At 36.5% G+C, this 18,545-nt stretch overlaps 2 protein-coding genes across 3 annotated transcripts in view; one reads left to right on the top strand and one right to left on the bottom strand.

Moving 5' to 3' along the window:
* Positions 1–11,537, top strand: part of LOC131165416 (vacuolar protein-sorting-associated protein 33 homolog) — a 45,359-nt gene extending 33,822 nt beyond the window's left edge. The window contains exons 19-22 of one of the 2 annotated variants that reach the window (XM_058123207.1): positions 275–332; positions 439–500; positions 8,225–8,303; positions 11,170–11,537. In XM_058123207.1, the coding sequence (XP_057979190.1) occupies positions 275–332; positions 439–500; positions 8,225–8,303; positions 11,170–11,259 (289 nt within the window). In that variant the 3' untranslated portion in view covers positions 11,260–11,537. Of the gene's footprint in view, positions 1–274; positions 333–438; positions 501–8,224; positions 8,909–11,169 lie in introns of those variants that run through there. The other variant, XM_058123205.1, reaches the window with a different exon arrangement.
* A 979-nt stretch (positions 11,538–12,516) lies between these two features.
* Positions 12,517–17,051, bottom strand: LOC131165415 (U-box domain-containing protein 14). Its single transcript, XM_058123204.1, has 4 exons — positions 16,545–17,051; positions 15,131–15,247; positions 14,502–14,915; positions 12,517–14,421 (listed from the first exon to the last, which is right to left on the bottom strand). Exons 1-4 carry the CDS (start codon positions 16,809–16,811, stop codon positions 13,348–13,350), a joined length of 1,872 nt encoding a protein of 623 aa, XP_057979187.1. The 5' UTR covers positions 16,812–17,051; the 3' UTR covers positions 12,517–13,347.
* Positions 17,052–18,545: the final 1,494 nt, after the last annotated feature.

Genomic DNA, 18,545 nt, shown 5'->3' with positions numbered 1-18,545 from the left:
TTCCCATGGATTATTATGCTAAAACTTGAAAAAGATGGAGGTTGCAAGGAAGTTGATATACTTCACCCCCTGTTGAGGTGGGTTAGTTGAAAAATTCTAACAGCTGCAGTGGGGTCTTAAGGAAGTCCATGCATGGAATAATCAATGTAGGCTTTTTTTTTTTTTTTCAAACGAATTATATCACTTTAATTGAAGTTGGTGCCATATGCTTAGTGGAATTTTCAACTGTATTTGCGGGATATTTTCTCTTAAATGTCACAACTTGACACTTTAGGCGTCCTATTGAAGAAATATTGAAGCTATTGCCTGGACCACATTCAGAAACAAAGAGAGTGAGTGATTTTTTTACCCCATTAACCCTTATTCCTGTTATTGTTGCCATCCTCTTTACTTGCCATACTACTACTAAATTTCTGAATTTTTGTGCCATTTGTACAGAGTGGATTCTCAAGCAGTGCATCATTTGACTCTTTGACGGGTGCTGCAGCAAATATGGACAGGTGCATTTCTCAGTGTTTCACAGCCTCTCTTTATATTTGGTTTTGTCAAGACATGCATCATTTTCAACCTATTTTGCTTATAGTTAGATATGAGCTCATTGTCATTGTGAACGGGTATCATATGGTAGCATTTATTGTTTCTATGGTTTTTTGTTTTGTTAAAAAATGAAAATGAAATTTCTCAAGGAAACATGCTAATGCATGTTGGGTTCTATTTTTGCGAGTAAGGGAATAAAAGGTGGTGCTTGAAAACCTGGGAACCAGAAAATAAAGGGTGGTTGTTTAAAATAGGAAACAACAAAGCACTGTAACTTTAAGAAAGCACTGCAACTAGAAAAATACTTTTTCTGTTTGGCTGCTAATTCTGTCACAAACTGTTTTCAACCTCCTTGTGTGCTCAAACAACTAAGCAACAACTTTACCTAAAAGTTTAAGCTGTTCAGTTGGGAGCCAACAATGTATATCAAGGCTTAACAATCCCTTGCATGTGCATCTAGATTACAAGTGGAGAGATAAACAAACAATAAAAAAACTTACTATGGGGAATAGGCTAATTTTTAACAACAATGAAATAAATGCGGGCAACATGATTAGAACCCAAGACCTCCTAACAACCATGCAATAAAGTTTAAGCTCTTCAGTTGTGAGCCAACACTGTATATCAAGTCTTAACACTCCCCCACAGGTGCAGCCACATGTGGATGGATAAACAGATGATAAGTAACACTCACTACAAGGGATAAGCTAATTTTTAACAACTGTGCAATAAATTAAGGCAAGACTAGAACCTAGGACCTCCTAGCAACCCTAGGTTTGATACCATGTTAAGCGACCACTTTACCAGGATGCTTGAGTTGTTAAATTTTGGGCCCATGATCTATATCAAGCCCCGTGACCCAGGTCCCCATCCAGTCCGGTTCTTATAAAATTTTGAGCAAGTCAAAACCCAGGAAAAAAACTGGACAAACCCAGAAGAATTTGGCGAACTGGATAAAAAACCAGGGTCCGAAAAGACCATACATCCCATATCTTGTTTTTGGAGAGAGAGAGGGAGAGAGAGCGACGACAGCAATATTCTTCTCATGGTAGTCATCAGATTCGGGTCCAGCCAAGCATGTCTTCAACCCTGCTTAGAGTCTTCGAGAAGATTGCTTTGTACATACAGAAAATCTGCAACTCTGTGATCGTGTGTGTTGTGTGTGTGTGTCTGAGAGAGAGAGAGAGAGAGAGAGTATTATAATAATAGAGTTGTTGGGAATTGGAATTGTAAAAATTGACTTTTGGGAGTTGTAGTTTGATAGTTGAATGTTTGAAATATAAGATTTAAAAATTTACTTTGGGGAATCAAACTTGGGGAAAAACTAAACCATTGGTCAAATTAGCAAGTCTATGCAAGGTCTATCTTAAATAATTTTTTGGCTTCTGATTACCAGCTTTAATCATAAATTGTAATTTGTGCCTGTTATCATGGTTTTGTATATTTCAATGTTTTGTCTTCCTTTTTTTGCATGGAGATTCAGTTTGAACAGGTAACAATTTTCACAGGCAGGGGTCAGTAAAGGTAGGAGTGAGTTAGTAAGGGTATCGTGGTAATTGGAATGTATATAGGGAGAGATCTATTGTTGTAGTTAGGTCTTCCATTTTATCAATTCTTCAACATGGTATCAGAGCATGGTTCTGATAGTGATACCTAAACCCTAATTGCCACAGCCAATGTGAAAACCAAAGCCTAAAACGCTAAATCCGCTGCATGTCTACTGTCATAGGAGAATTTCTAGCGCCACGATAGGCCTGAAAAGCAGCCAACAGCTGCCAGAAGCCACAATAGTCACAGGAAATTTCCTGGATGAGACTACCAGTTCAGGAACAGAAACACCCTTTTAGATTTTGCAAAACCAACGCCATAGCTTCCCAGAGGCATTGCCATTATGCCAATCACTGAAATCCCATTAACAGGGCTCCTCCCACGTGTCCTCACGCACTGGTCAAAAGCAGGCAGGGCCAACCCCGTGCACCGGCGCATGAAGATTATTCCAGGCATGTTTTGGGCCTGAATTCCTCATCCAGTGTTCAGATCCCTCTATCAACATATTATTGAAGTTTCTAGTGATGTTTTTTGTCCAAAGATCTCACCTTTTTTAGTTGCTGATGTGCGGCACCTGAGGAATGATTGTTTGGTACTGTCTGTAGCTGTTTGTCAATGTTTATTGAGTTCATTGGGGCCTGAATGGTGGTATATGTTGTGTTTGTGATTTGTTCACCATGTCCTTGTGGTTTGCTCCGCTTGTCAAAGGTTGTGTGTGTTGGGATGGAGTCCATGTATTCCAAAAGCATGTTTTTCGCTGTGTAATTCTGATTTGTTGCTGTATTGAGGATGTGTGTGTTGGGATGGAGTCCCCAAATCACAAAAGTATGTTTCTCTCATCAGTCAATTGTTCAGGTGAATATTGTACCATAATTGTCTCTGAGGAGGAGTATTCAAGATTCCTGTAGTATTGGGCATCCTAACAAGCATCTCATCATATTGCATCTTTTGCTTAGAAAGGTAGCCTACCGTGTCATGTTATGTCTCCCATTAGTCCCTAGGTCTCTACCACCACTAATTGTATGACAAGTGTAACCAACTTCTTTTCTGTATTCTAAAAATCTACCTCAAGTTACCGTTGCTGATGGATTCACTACTATTTTAATGGATAAGAACAGTAAATCCTAGTCCCTCCATTCTCTTTCTTCTTTTTTGTACATTCCTAAATTCTCCTTTGATCTCATGTCTATAAGTAAGATTATGAAGTCACTAAATTGTTCTACAACCTTCTTGATTATGTTGTTATAACAGCATTAGAAGACGAGGAAGACAATTGGCACAGGACATGAGGCTGGTGGACTCTACTACTTTGAGTCACTCTCTCCCCTTATTGCTTGCTGTGCGCTGCTAAACCACATCAAGTTCATTATCACCTTGGTCATCTATCATTGGACAAGTTAAAATAGCTAGTTCCTACTTTGAGTTTTATGTTTGATCTTGAGCATGAGTCTTGTCAATTGGGAAAACATCACTATGTTCCCTTTGCTTCCCAAGTCAATAAACTAGTGGTTAGCCCCTTTGTGTTAGTCTATTCCGATGTTTGGGATCTTTCTCGTGTCACGTGAAAGTTGGGGTTTCAAGACTTTGTTATTTTGTCAATGACTACTCTAGGATGACTTGGTTGTATTTAATGAAAGATCATTTAAAGTTGTTTAATATCTTTGCGTTCTTTTCTAAAATAAGGAATCAATTTGATATACGAGTGAGGATACTTCATAGTGATAATGCTAAGGAGTGCTTCAATACTTAATTTACTACCTATATGGACCAACGCTTGTATGATCCATAAGTCATCTTGTTCCTACACTCCACAACAAATTTTTTTTTTGATAATGAAAGTATATTATCTGGGGAAAAAAGAAGGTATAATGTGCAGGGATAAGGAGTTCACCAAAAAAACGGAAAAGGAAGAAAATAAAAAAAACCGAACATCACGCAATGAAACTAGATAAAATTAACCAAGAAAACCCCTTTTCAGACCCATTCCATTATAATTTAACAAACTCTTCAGTTTTGCTAATTCTTTTTGACCCATCAATTTACAACTTTTGCCACCATCCTAGCGAACCTCATTTCCTCCGGTATAAGTCAACTTTAAATCCAACTTATCCAAAAGATCTTGAGCTTATAAATCCTCCTTGGTAATTTCGTCCACAGGAGTAGGCAGTATTCCATCCCTACGCTGTGAATTGTTGACCAAACCATCATTTCTACAAAAATTGACACTTCCTCCAAACCTTCCAACTGATAGGATGAACGATAAATCCCGTACTTTGTCGCAAGAATTAGAAGCGTACCCATGTTGTTTTTGAATCTCATCCAACAATAACTCCCATCACAGTCAAATTTACTCAAATCATCACTCTTATGAATTTGAAAAATCCCCCCATTTATTAACCATGTTTTCTTTCCTCTCCCCATTGCTACACTCAGCCTCCTACGTAAGCGAGTTGTCCACTATGCTATGTTTTCCTCTAAAGTCTCTCCTTAAAAGCTTTGTCCCTGTCACACCAAAATTTTCTCTCTTCTCATCAAACACCTTCCTCATCACGGTGCCCATATGAACTAACTTCTGGCAAGCATACACCTTACTACCCTCAAATCTATCAAAATTTGGACACAAGATATCATCAATCACCCCCAAAATTGACCTTGGGTTTTTACCTCTTACCACCCCACTTTTTGAACTCTCTTCCAGGCTTGTTATATTTTTAATACCAGTCTATTCTAGCTCTCAGCTATTAATATTTTGGGTATGTTCTAGAGATTGATCAGCTAGACTCATTTTTCCCTCTATTCGTTTCCTAAGCTTTATGGACTGAAATTTGGTCCTTCCCGTTCTTGAAATCTGGCATTGACTTATCTTATTCCCTATTTCCCCATCGAGTATCTTGACTTTCACCATTTACCTTCGAAATAGAGATCAAGGTATGAGGAAAAACAGACATATTCTTGTAGTCACTCATGCCCTATTGTATCTGAATGTCCCCGAAGTTTTTTGGAGTGATTTTATGCTTGGTGCTTGCTCTCTCATCAATAAAATGCTATCTTTGTCCTTTGTGGTAAAATCCCATATTCAATTATCTTCATCAAGGCTCCTTTGTTCTCAACTCCTCCTATATTCACCTTTTTTTTTGTCTAGTCAAGTCCAGGAATAAGTTGGATCCTCGTGCTATCAAATGTGTTTTTGTGCCTATACTCGAAGGGATTTCGATGTTATAGCCCTACTTTACATCAATTATTTGTCTCCAATGTCACTTTATTCTATTTTACACTACTATTTTTAGTCCTTGAGTTTTATTGACTTTTATGAGTCCTTTCCTTTGTCCTCACCCGCTAGATCCTAAACCATTATCTCCGCCTAGACCTCTGACATCTTCATCTAGTCCACATGGTGGTTCAAGGGAGGAGGGCCTCCTCCAACTTTCATTTCTATGCCTTTAGTGCTCTCGTCAAATGATATTATTTCCCAAGGTATTGATTCTCCTATTATTGTTCGGAAAGGTAAACACACTTGTCACCCTTATAATGTTGTTATGTTAATACTTTAGTCTTTTATTGCTCTTCCAAAATATATTTCTAAAGCCCTTTCTCATTCTGGTTGGAGGATTATAATGGCTAATGAGATGTGTGCACTACAGGAAAGTGATACTTGGGAGTTGGTACCTCTTCCTCTTAATAAATCTATGGTTGGTTGTCATTGGGTGTATTTAGTGAAAGCCATTCCAAATGGTTCCGTGGCTAGTTTGAAGGCTTGCCATGTGAAGAGATATACTTAGTTGTATGGGTTGGATTATTCATAAACATTCTCCCTAGTCGCCAAACTTGCCTCAATACATTCATATCCTTAGCCACTACTTGTCACTAGCCTCTATATGTGAAAAGTTCGTTCCTACATGGTGATCTTTAGGAGGTGGTCTACATGGAGCAACCACTAGGGGTTTGTTTTTAAGGGGGAATCAAGCTTAGCGTGTCGGCTCAAGAAATCATTATATGGTTTAAAATAGTCTGCTAGAGTATGTTTTGGTCGATTTAGTGTTGTAGTACTTCAGTTTGGCCTTGATGGTGTGTAGTAGATCACTCTATATTTTATCGTCATATTCCATCCGACAGGATTTTGCTTATTGTATATGTGGATTATATTGTGATTATTGGTGACGATGGTCAAGGTATCGAAAGCCTAAAGGATGCTAAGTTTCAGACGAAAAATTTAAGACCATTGAAGCACTTCTTGGTTATAAAAGCATTCAGATCTCTTATGGGTATTATTGTGTCACAACAAAAGTACCTTCTTGATCTTTTAGGTGAGACTAGGATATTTGGATCTAAACGTACCATAGTTTTCAAACTTGGACAGGATTGGCCAATTTGATCAGGTTCACCAATCTGGTCTTGTCAAGTTCCTAAAATTGGATTTGATACAAATCACGGTGTTGACCCAGCCAACCTAGTGCGAATTGGATGAAATCAGTTTGAACCAGAGTTGCAGGTGGGTCAACCCACCTCATGCTTTTAAAGAGAAAAAAATAATGCGTTGGAATTTAAGGTCCCTAGGACTTGAACCCAAGACATACTGTTTGTTTAACTCAAAGCAAGTACAACCACTCCAACTTTAGTTTGTGGAAAAACTTTTGTATATAATAACAACAAGACCTACATGGCCACTACAATTTTGAAGTATTATTGTGTTTTAACTAAAAAAATATAAGAGTATTAATATAAGTTTTAAATAATATTTTTATACAAATAAGAAACATGGTTGAAAGTTCAAACTTTTTTTAGATGGCTGTTAGAATTTGTTTATGTTATTTTTTCTTTAATCTATTTACTATGTAATTTTAATCGAACATTTTTGTAAACTATTTTATATGAAATTAGTGTAATTTTATTTTTATAATAATATTATACATATACGCATATTATATTAGTATACATTTATATCATGCTAACGTCAATTGTTCGACCATAAGGTTGGCCCTCTAGTCCAACCGATCCGACCAGCTCAGGGGCTTTACTAGTTTGGTTACCGGTCTGGGTTTTAAAAGCATGAAACATATGCTTGTGGGCCCTAATAGTAAGTTAGTGCCAGATATGAGTGATTTGTTGCTGGACTGAGGACGATACTAGAGACTTTGGAAATTTGAATTATCTCAGTCATTCAACTAGATTTATCTTCTGCAACAAGTGTTGTTAGTTTCTTGATTCTCCGAGAACAAGTCATTGAGATGGAGTAATTTGCATCTTGAGATATCTGAAAGATGCACTTGGGACAAGTATCTTATATCAAGATTGCAGTCACCTTTATATTTAGGGATATGCAAATACAAATTGAGCCGGATCAACTTTCAACAGAGGATTGGTGACCTAGTATTGTATCTTTGTTGGTGGTAGTTTGGTTTCTTGGAATAGTAAGAAACAAACTATAGTTGCCAAGTCAAGTGCTGTGTCAGACGGTAGGGCCATGGCTTTCTATACGTCTGAACTTGTTTGGTTGAAGAACAAGTTGGAAGAATTTGGTTTTCCACATTCTCATTCAATGGAGTTGGTGTCTGATAACCAAGCTGCTATTCATATTGCCTCCAATCCGTCTTCCATGAGCAGATAAAACATATTGAAGGTGGTTGCCACTTTGTTTGGGAGATACTTGTGGAGAGGCTCATGTGAAGTTTGATTTGTAACTTGCTAATTTATTCATTAAAGCCTTGGGGGATGTTCATGTTAAATTCATCTGTAACAGGCTAGGAGCATATGATATCTATGCTCTAGCTTGAGGTGGAGTGTTAATGGTATTTTGGTCATTTAGCATTATTATTATGTGCTAATGTTGTGTTGGTAAGCATGAGTTAGAAAGAGTATTATGGTCATTGGTATGTGTCAAGCACATATTATAAGTAGAGGGAGAGACATGTTTTGATCTTCTTATTTATTTTTCTGGTTAAAAATTTTAATTTTTATGGTTAGATCATGGTATATTATGAAATAATTTTAAGGGAGCAAATAAATGGATTGTAATTATTATTACTTGATGTAGTAGCCATAAAGCCTTCATCTGCTTTTATCTTTTAATTCCATAGATTTGATAGATTGATCCTTATTCACTATTATTATCATTAACAAACTTTTTTATTTTTAATGTAAGGCGTTCCCTTGTATTGGTTGTATTTGTTGGAGGGGTAACGTTTGCTGAGATTTCAGCTCTCCGTTTTCTCAGTGCGCAGGTATGTTTAGTTTTGCATTATAATACTGCATGCATACTCACAGGCACACGAGCACTTATAACACGCCTGTGGACATGCATGTTCACATGCACGCACACAGAGTGTCTGAACCCATGCAGATAGCTATGGCACAAAATGATACGGATTAAACTCTGTTGATTTTGTTGATTTTTTTGAACGACTGATATTTTGTGAATGAGTTGGCACTCTCTTGATGATCTTTTGAATGCAATACTCTTTGCTACTATCATGATGTTTCCTTTGCTTGTTGACTTGTGAAGGTAGTAGTGATGGCATCTTGAATTTGCTGTTCTTTTCTTTCCAATTGTTAAGGTAATATAGAAAATCATATGAGGTGAAGAGAAGCATGGGAAAGGAACATGATTACTTGTTTTCTTTTTAATTTTAATTATAGGTTGGGATGTATTCAGGGTCTAATTTTTATTTTTTGGTGATAGAAAAAAAAAATTTATCGAGAGAAGAAGAGTAAACATTCTTATGTAGCAGAGATGTGGTTGCATTGTGGATTATTATAGTTGCATTTCACCAGAATCTCCTTTTTGTTAATCTATGATTTATTTAAGTATGGTTATTTTTGGCTTGAAGTAATTGCAATATAAACTTTCTTTTGTGAAACCTTCATGGACAGGGAAATCTTATTTCCAACATGTTATTGGATAAGGCTGCAAAAATAACCAGGATCAGGCCTATATCACTATTTTATTATGGCTGATCCTACTTGTCAGGTGGGATTAGGCATTACTATGAGTGCAAATTTATTCTTGGATTGGGGTTGGTCCTGGATTTCTTGCCTTTTTGGGCCTGGGATGTTTTAATCTTGTGTCTAGTTTTTATATAAACTTGAGCTTTTCATGTCTTTGAAGCTTAAAGGAGTGCTCCACATTTAATAAGGGCTTGAATAGATATAAAGCAACCATCACCATCACCACCAAGCTATTCCTACTTAGGCGGGGTTGGCTATGTGAATTCCTTTAGCATTCCGCATGATCTAGGGCAATGTCCTCGGAAAGTTAGTGTTGTCAATTTGTTTTTAATGCTTGGTCCATGGTATTTTAAATGTAACCCTTGCCCTACTATAGGCTAAAGCTTGTGATATCAAATCATTCTTTCACACTAAAGTGTTATTTGGCATACATTGTAGGTGCCTAACCATCTTAGACGTTCCTCCCTTACCTTTCTATAAAGATAATGCTCAACTTTCCTCAAATATGTTCATTCCTTTTAGCTTTTAGAGTTATTTGTCCATCCATCTTAACGTTCTTATTTCTACAATGTTTATTTTTTGGTTTGTGTGTTGGCTGCCAACATTATGATCCATGTGTAATTGGTCTTGTGGCAGACCTGCAGAACTTTGCTCTTAAAGCTTAAAGAAATTTACAATCACACAATATGCTCGACTTTCCTAATTTGGTTTGATTCTACGTACCACATCTTCTTCAACTAGCATAATAGATAAAAAGCTTCTTAAATTTACCACTGCTAGGATTTTTCTAACATATTAAATTTAATATTTTTTCCATTTTTCTCCTAAAATTACTAAAATTGCATTTTGTATCTTCTCACTACTACATATTTTGAAATGTGTTGATTTCAGAACTTCTCTCCATAATTCCAACTTGAATTCTACTCTGGTTTCTTCAATTAAGACAATAGCATTTGCCAATAACATATATTGTGAAACTTCATTTTGGATATATCTTGTCAATTCATCCATAACTAAAGCAAAAGTATAAAGACTCGAAAGTAGACTTTTGTTGTGCACCTATTATGATTGAAAATTCCTTAGATTCTCCTAAAATACTCTTAACTCAAATTGTTACCCCGTTGTGCATATCCTCATAAATTGTTTTGGTATGCAAGAATGGAATTTAATTGATCTTTAAAATTTTACATATTCACCATATAATTTGTTCATTCCATTTCTATTCAAATCCATTCTATTCCAGAATCATCAAACATTAGGTTAGTAACATCGTACTTACTACCTATTCCATTCCTTTTTTAGACCCAGCGATAGAACTTCTCTAGGTTTCCTATTATAGGCTTTTTTGGGTCAATAAATACAATGTGCTAATCTCTATTAAAGTTTTTATTAATATCCATAATATATATATATATATATATATATGTACACACACACACACACACACACATCCTTGGTGATTTCTAGTACATGCACTCATGTTCCTACATACCAAATGTTAGCAAGGGCATTGCTATGATATGTAAACTAAAATAGCTGACAAGAGAAAATGAGAAGAAAATGAGTGTGTGTGTGTATACATATATAATGTACACACATCCTTGGTGATTTCTAGTACATATACACTAGTTTTCTTCTCATTTTCTCGTCAGCTATTTTAGTTTACATCTCTTAGCAATGCCCTTGCTAACATTTGGTATGTAGGGACATAATGGAATTTTCTAATTCAATTTTTATTATTCCCACCCTTCAATTTGCAACAAAAAATGCAGCCTATTTCTATTTCTCCTATCAGTTGATCTAGTCATGCCTCCGTCCCTCAATTGCCCCCACTCCCGCAAAACAATCTCTTCCCAAACAAAAAAGGCCTGCGCTCTAAGAAAATAGTCCTCAGTTTGGGTCCTGTCAATATTGTCGGTTTGTGTCTTGCTTTCGCATCTCAGTTTCCTTCTTTTGCCATGTACTTTTTGACATGTGTTCTTGAATGGCTGAATCTTTTAGCACAAAATTTTATCATTGTAGCTGGCTATTTAGTTGGGCTGAATTTGTTGCTGGAATGGTGATATGCCCTATTTGCTTGTGGTTTTCCTTCATGTTATTTGAACCTGTTCCGAATTCCTGATTGCAAGTCATATCTTGCAGGAGGGAATGGCATATGACTTAATCATTGGCACAACGAAGATTGTCAATGGTCATACATTGGCTGAAACTTTCATGGAGAAATTGGGTTGACTCCTTTGTACAATGCGGCTTTTACATCATGCTTCGAAAGAAGCAAACTTTGGGAGGTGATTTCAAAGGCAGTGTATTTGTTTACCCAGATTGATATATGTTTATTGACCTTTTCAAACTATGGGATTTCTTTTGTATGGTTTTGCAAGTCAAATCTTCTTGTTTTGTTTTGTTTTTTTGTTTTTTTGGTATTTGATTTGTAAGACTCACCATTTTTCTCTTCCATGGATTGCTTTTATTCTGAAGAGTGATGATAACAAGCCGTTTAATATTGAGAAGTCCAAGCCAATCACTTGCAATAGCATCCTTTTTGTGTTGTGGGATACCATCATTTGAAAAATGGAACAAAAGTGAGATTTGGTGAGTAGGGTATTTGATTATGGAGTAGCATGACTAGTTAAATAGCATCATGTAATATATATATTTTATTGAGAAAATGGCAAAAAGTATTTTTTTTTTTTTCAAATAGCATTAATGCATAAAAGTAACATGTATATTTTATTTTTATTTTTTAAAAAGAAAAATTATTAAGCACAACTATTTTCTTTTACCTGCTGAGTACTGCTTTTAGAAGACACCTTCTCGCTGATATTATGGTTTGGTGGCAGGCACAGGCAGCTAATTTTATGTGTATTTATTTATATGATGACTATGTAAATTGGCAAAAAAAAAAAAAAAGATTTATAGGGTTAAAATTACATTGGTTTAAGGTTTAAGGTGGTTTGTTATTGTTGATGATATATATATCTGTGTGTGTATTGTATATAATAATAATAATAATAGGCATTTTCTTACGCTGAGTTTTTTTTATCGTCTTATATTGTAGAAGTGCAATTCATGGCCTTCGTGAAGGATAATATATTAATTGAAATTTGTTAATTTTGGCTAATTCTATCCATCATATTAAAGGATTTTACATGAAATAAAGCCTTCAAGTGAACTTCTTAGTACATTTTCCCAAGAGGAACGAACACCCATGATGAACTTTCCCTTCATTACAAATGTTAAAATCGGCTTTGTAGATTGATTTTGTCGTTAAGTTTGTATTCTAACTATACAAGGCTGTTCCCTTTCCCCTTTGGCAATGAAAGTTGCACATCTTTTTTGTTTAAAAAGGACAAGAACAATCTCCTCTGCCAAGCAAAGAAAAGGACGACCAACTATTGACTTTTAGTGCCTAGCCAATAAAAAAGAATAAAAAACTATTAGTTGTCCTTACAAGGCATTTTAAATGACCAAGTCAATTGCAAAAACATCTAACAAAGAAACTGCAGATTGCAAAAGCAAGGTGAAACCAACATATCTTAGTTTACACAAAATTGTTGGGGTGCCCCTGGTATTGTCACCGCAATACATGACCTAGCACGCCCAAAAATTTCTCACATTCTATGTAAGCTTGACCATATCAGAATCCCCAAACACAAGAAAGTGGAGATTTCACAGTTGAAACTCTTGGAACAATTCCAAGTTCTAATGGTACAAAAGCCAAAGATACATCCACTCACTAGTACCACACCTACATTAAAATACGAAAACAAAAACCCAAAAAAATAAAATCTGTACTCGTTAAATTCTACGAGGAATGTTGGAATTCATCGCATACATCAGATGGAGAGTTACTACCATACTAATTTTATCAGAAGTTTTCCGTCTGCATTGGCACCTGCAATGGATGCTGCTGCATGCACCCATAATATTGGTGAGAAGAACATTCTGGCCAAAGCTCAAATCCACTGAATGCCATAAGCTGTACAAGTAGAACAAAGTCTCGGGTATCTTACCCTACAATTAGTGCGAATTCTCGGCTTACCATGAACACATCTCCATTTCAAACCCCCAATAGTAGTAAATATGCACGCACCATCACCCACCTTCATAAAAATTTCGCATTCTCAAGATACAGCCAAACTTCTAGTGTAATATTCCAACATTGCCAATATAAATTACAGTTTCTAATTCTATATATAGGTCAATCAGCTTCTCCGGGAATGTGTTGAAGCTGCCTACCAGTCAGCATCTCCAGAAGCTGCCATTGCCCTTTTTTTCTAAGTACTCCATATCCAACTGATAGCAGACATAACCCTAACGCTATAAACTGGAAACAACTTCTGATTGTTGAAGGAGCTCCAAAAGATTTCCAGCTTTCCTCTTTGCTCTATCAGTGCCACTCTCTGAGAGTTCCTTCAATGCCTCTTCTGCTCCGAGCTCCTTAGCTGCTTCCAAGTGCTGCACATCCGCCGTGCACAATGACCACAGCACTGCAGCTGCATTCTCCCGGTTGCGTGGTGAACCTGTCCTTATAACCTCCACCAAAACTGGGAATGGCTCTGCCTGTCCAATGGCCATCTTCCCTTCTTGATGGCTGGCAAGAATTGCCAGTATTGCAAGTGCTTCGTCCACCATTCCTCCACCAGCATCCTTCAAGAAGCTCATCAATGGCGGGACAATCCCTGCCTTTACAGCCCTCGCTTTGTTTCCCTGATAGATAGAGAGGTTGAAAATAGCAGTAGCAGCATCCTTCTTTCCTCTGGGAGTCCCCTGGCAAAGCAAATCAATAAGAGCCGGGATAGCACCAGCTGCTCCTATTTTCACCTTATTCTCATCAACAACAGATAAACTGAAAAGGGTTGCAGCTGCATTTTCTCTTGCTTCCATGCTGCCATTTTTCAATACATCTACTATATCAGGTATAGCTCCTGCATTTACAATACTTCCCTTGTTAGCCTCATTTATGGAAAGGTTAAGCAGCGCAGTGACCGCATGTTCCTGGGTCCGAGAATCTGATGAGGACAGCAGTTCTACAAGGAGTGGAATGGCTCCTGCTTCAGCAATGCATACTCTATTATCTGCATTCCTCTTTGCCAGCAGCCGAAGCTCGCCAGATGCTGCTCTCTGCTGTTCTGGATTCCTGCTTTCTAGTTTCTGCAGCAAGGCAACTATAGCAGCTCGATCACAGTCAGAAATACAAATTCCTGATTTTTTGTTTCTGCAGTCCCCTTGCTTTTTTGGTAGCTCAACACCATTGCTCTCACACCACAAAGCAATTAGACTCTTCAAAACATAGTTAGGCGTCAATGCTGTATGCAACAGAGTCTGCTGCGTCTTTGGGCAAGTCTTGTGCCCTGCATCTAGCCATTTCTGAATGCAGGATCTTTCGTACGTCTGCAAAACAAATAACAGCATAACTAAATAACGTTTCATAAATGGAAGCTATAAAATTATTGCGGCAGCTGCCAGTTTACCTGCCCAGTAGAAACAATAACAGGATCTTTCATTAATTCAAGCGATATTGGACACCGGAAGTCATCTGGGATGACAGGAGATCTGTGCTTAATCAAGCCCTTCACACTCTCAGAGGTGTCAGTTTCTGTGTTTTCTGTCAGTACACAGACATTCAGCTTCTTCAGTAGGGAAGACATCTTCTCAAAGTGGTCTCCAGGGTCACCACCACTTGCAATGACCATTTCATGGAAAGCAAGTGATTCCTTTTTCAGATCATTAATGGTCCGAAGCTGCAACTTTTCTGAAAGCCTTTTCAGCACTGCAATGTCAGGGTCTTTTTCTTTCTGAGCTATGGTTAAATCCACCTCTAGCTGTACATCGGGAGAGTCTCTTTTTCCTTTTGCTCTCTTGAATTGAGCATGCACAAGCTCGATCTGAAAGGCATAGAGCATTACAAGGTCAGCACTTCAAATTTATTAGTCCATGACTCTTCATCAGCTTTATATGAGAAGTTCCCAGCTGATTGAGCTTAATCACACAGCACCCATACTACTATCACACTCTCAACGCCAATTAATTGTAACCAAGATCAATTAGGTCAAATGAATTCTTTAAAATACTTCTAAAAATCATTAGGTGGTAAATATACCTGTTCTTGAACTTCCTCTGATATATCGAGCTTATCGTAAGGAATCATATTCAGTGCTGCTTCAATTTGTTCTGTAATCTGGCGAAACTTATCGGCAATTTTGTCCCTTTCCAGAGCCTGTGATATGTAAAATACTGCTTGCCTCAAAAACAATGATTCAAAGAACTACTCGACTCAATTCAATAAAATTAAAAAATCAATGCACTTCTACATAGAATAAAAGCAACTAGCACATCCATGCTTTGTAATCAACTTAGAACATCGAAATTAACATACATTCGTATTAGACATTAATGTCATGTTTGTTTGCAGAATGGAATGAAAAATTGAATTGAAGGCATGATGAAATCAAGTGATGAATTCGACTTCATTCCATTCCTATGTACCATGTGTGCTGCAGCAAGTGTAGCACATCAAATGTCTGCACTCTAAAGAAAGAGTTAAGAAGCAATAATTTCTTAACCCCCCCCCCCCCTCCTCCCCCGCGGGAACACACACACACATATATCAGCTTTGAACATAAGCTGGATTTCTGTGAGCAGATAGGCATCCTTCCTCAGTTGCATGTAGAACTATACTCAGTACAGGTAAGCCTCGTATAACTTTATGCAACAAACACACACACATGCAAGTGAATGCATGCACATACAAAATATTATATATATTAATCTGTAATTCAAAATCCATGACTACTTGAAACCCGGATGCCTCCCATAAAAATAGATGGAAACTAATTGGTGAATATGATGCATGCCTCAAAAAAGTCAATGCAAATCTAAGTAAACTTTCACATTGTCTGAAAAGAGAATCCTCTCCAAGGCTTAACTTCCATAATAGTTATTGAAAGATAACTAATGAGAAGATCTAAATGCGATTTCAAGAAAAATTATGTAATAACACAGCCAAGCAGTTGCCGGGAACAAAAATGCCTGAAGTTAGGAGGATATTCAGCACAGGCCTCCGAAGGTTCAGGTTGGCAGGACCAACAATTGGTAATGGGCCTAATGGCCCTTTTTCGTGAAATAATCCATAAAATAGCAAATTGATTAAGGCCTCATAAATTTAATACGGTACATTTTAGTACATGGCAATTCAGCATCAAAGAGACCAAATAACCAAAAATAAAATTTTATAAGCCACAGATTTAAACATCAACATAAATGAGCGCCCAAACTGATTTACAAGCGACGACCACTTGCCCGTTGCTAGCAGAGTATAGGAAATAGAAGAAATCAAATATTTATGCTAAATCTTCCATCATCAAAATGAGCCGATACAAGAAAATATATAGCTTAGTCAAATTAACTTTCCAGAAAATTTGAAGCAAAAACCAAAAGACAAAACCGTTTTTTCTTCTTCATTACCTTTTCCACAGCTGTCTGAGCAAACAAATTGAAATAAATAATTAAAATACCTGATAAACCTTGCTGCCTTCGCTGACGGATCGAAGAAGCTCCTTGGAGGAATCCAGAGCGATCCGCAGCGATTCAAAGGCTCGTAGCTCGTTTTCCTGGAGCTCTTCATCACTGTCCTTCAATTCCTCAAACAAAGGACTCAAAAGTTTCACCCTCCGAACAAGATTACCATACATCTTCTTGGAGGTGTTTCGACATTCGGGAAACCCAGAAATCTCCCTCACCGACTCCACCAGCTGACCAACCAACGTATCCGTCGGACTCATGTGGGTCACCCAATCTGTGAGAATTTAACGGGAGCGAGAGATGCCCAGGTGAGATTTTTGGATCAAATACAGATTGGAGGAGTCAGATTTTGGGTTTAAGCCTTTAGGGTGAGAAGGGAGAGAGGGTAGAAGACGAGAAAGGAGAAGAAGAGGGCTTGGGTTTGGACGGAAATTGAAATTGAAATTGTTTTAAAGATATGAATATGAATAAAGGCCGAATGCGGGGATTAAATATCCGCATAAAGTGATTATTGTGCATTATTAAGATGGCGAAATGAGGGACGGCGTCGTTCCTGACCAAATGAGCTGTTTTTTTTAGACGATAATACCCTTTGAGTAGGACTGTTCAAAAATATTTAAAAATGAATGCAATCTGAATTAAACTAAAATTTTGATTTTTTATATTCATGAATTGATGGTTATCTACATGTATTTATTTACAATATATACTATTTATATTCTATATTATTATATAAAAAGAATATTTAAAATATATCTTAAAATTACAAAATAGTGCGTACAAATATTTTTTGATGATTAATTTATATAAATAAGTATAAATATACACACTAAATCAAAACTCAAACAAAAAATATCTTTTTTTTCTTTTAAATAAATTATAATGGTTTGAAAATAAATTCAAACCAAATAACCGAACCGAACCGAGTTGTTGGTTAACTAGACGACCGGTTAATCAAAGAGTTCATATTGATTTCGATTCACAAAAACACCGAATCAAAACGTTAGATTCGATTTGGTATCTAGAGGTTTTGTTCGGGTAACCGAGTCATGAACACCCCTCCTTGGAATTTCTTGCAATTTTTAAAATAAAAATAAAAAACTTCCGACATGTTTATTGGAGTCTTGTGAATCGAGTGTTGAATTTTTTGTATTTTCATAACATATCTTTTAAGTTGTATAACATAACTTTTTCTTTTGTGGTTTAATGATATATGATATTTATTTGTATATTTAAAGTATATAAAATTTTTATTTTTTTGAACGATGATAATTATTATAATGGCATAACATTATTCTAAATAATTTTCATCATTATCACGTCAAATTTTTTGTAACAAACTAAACAAAAAAAAATACATTATGTTTCATATTATGTTTTAATTCAGAAAATATATCCAATTAGTTAAAATTTTAAACTTTCATTTGAAAATTATACATTTAAATTTTAAAATAAAAAAAATAAAAGATAAATTACCTGTGCTATATAATTTAAATTTGTTGAGAATAATAGAAAAATAAAAAGAAAAAAGAGTCACGGGAAGAAGGGCATTTCCGACTTTATATAAAGGGGAGAACAGAAAGTTCTTTTCCCATTTATATTTATTATTATTATTATCTCCCGTTGAAGGCGGGGAGGGGTTGTTTGGACTTTAGGACCTTTGACCGGCGAGCTGGCGAGTCTCTCTGAGCATGTGCTCAGCTCCCACGCGGAACTGTAGAAACTATCAAATATAGTTTATAGTAAACTTTATACGTGCGGCTAGGCTAGGCTAGGCCCAGCCGCTCAGTTATGTGGCTTGAGCTTAAACCACAGAGAGCTTGTCAAGGCATTAGCGTCGGTCAACCTTGTGACGATGAATGGATGGTCATGATTGTCTGAATCTGGGCCCTTTTTTTTTTTTTTTTTTTGAGTTTGTGATTTGTGAATGAAAATATTTCAAAACAAAAAATTAAATTAAATCCTAAATTTAAAATGGGAGACATTGCTATGTT

The sequence above is a fragment of the Malania oleifera genome, chromosome 10 (genome assembly GCF_029873635.1).
Source record: "Malania oleifera isolate guangnan ecotype guangnan chromosome 10, ASM2987363v1, whole genome shotgun sequence".
NCBI lineage: Eukaryota > Viridiplantae > Streptophyta > Magnoliopsida > Santalales > Ximeniaceae > Malania > Malania oleifera.
The sequence above is the reverse complement of the archived record's forward strand: the minus strand, read 5'-3'. Positions and strand labels throughout refer to the sequence as shown.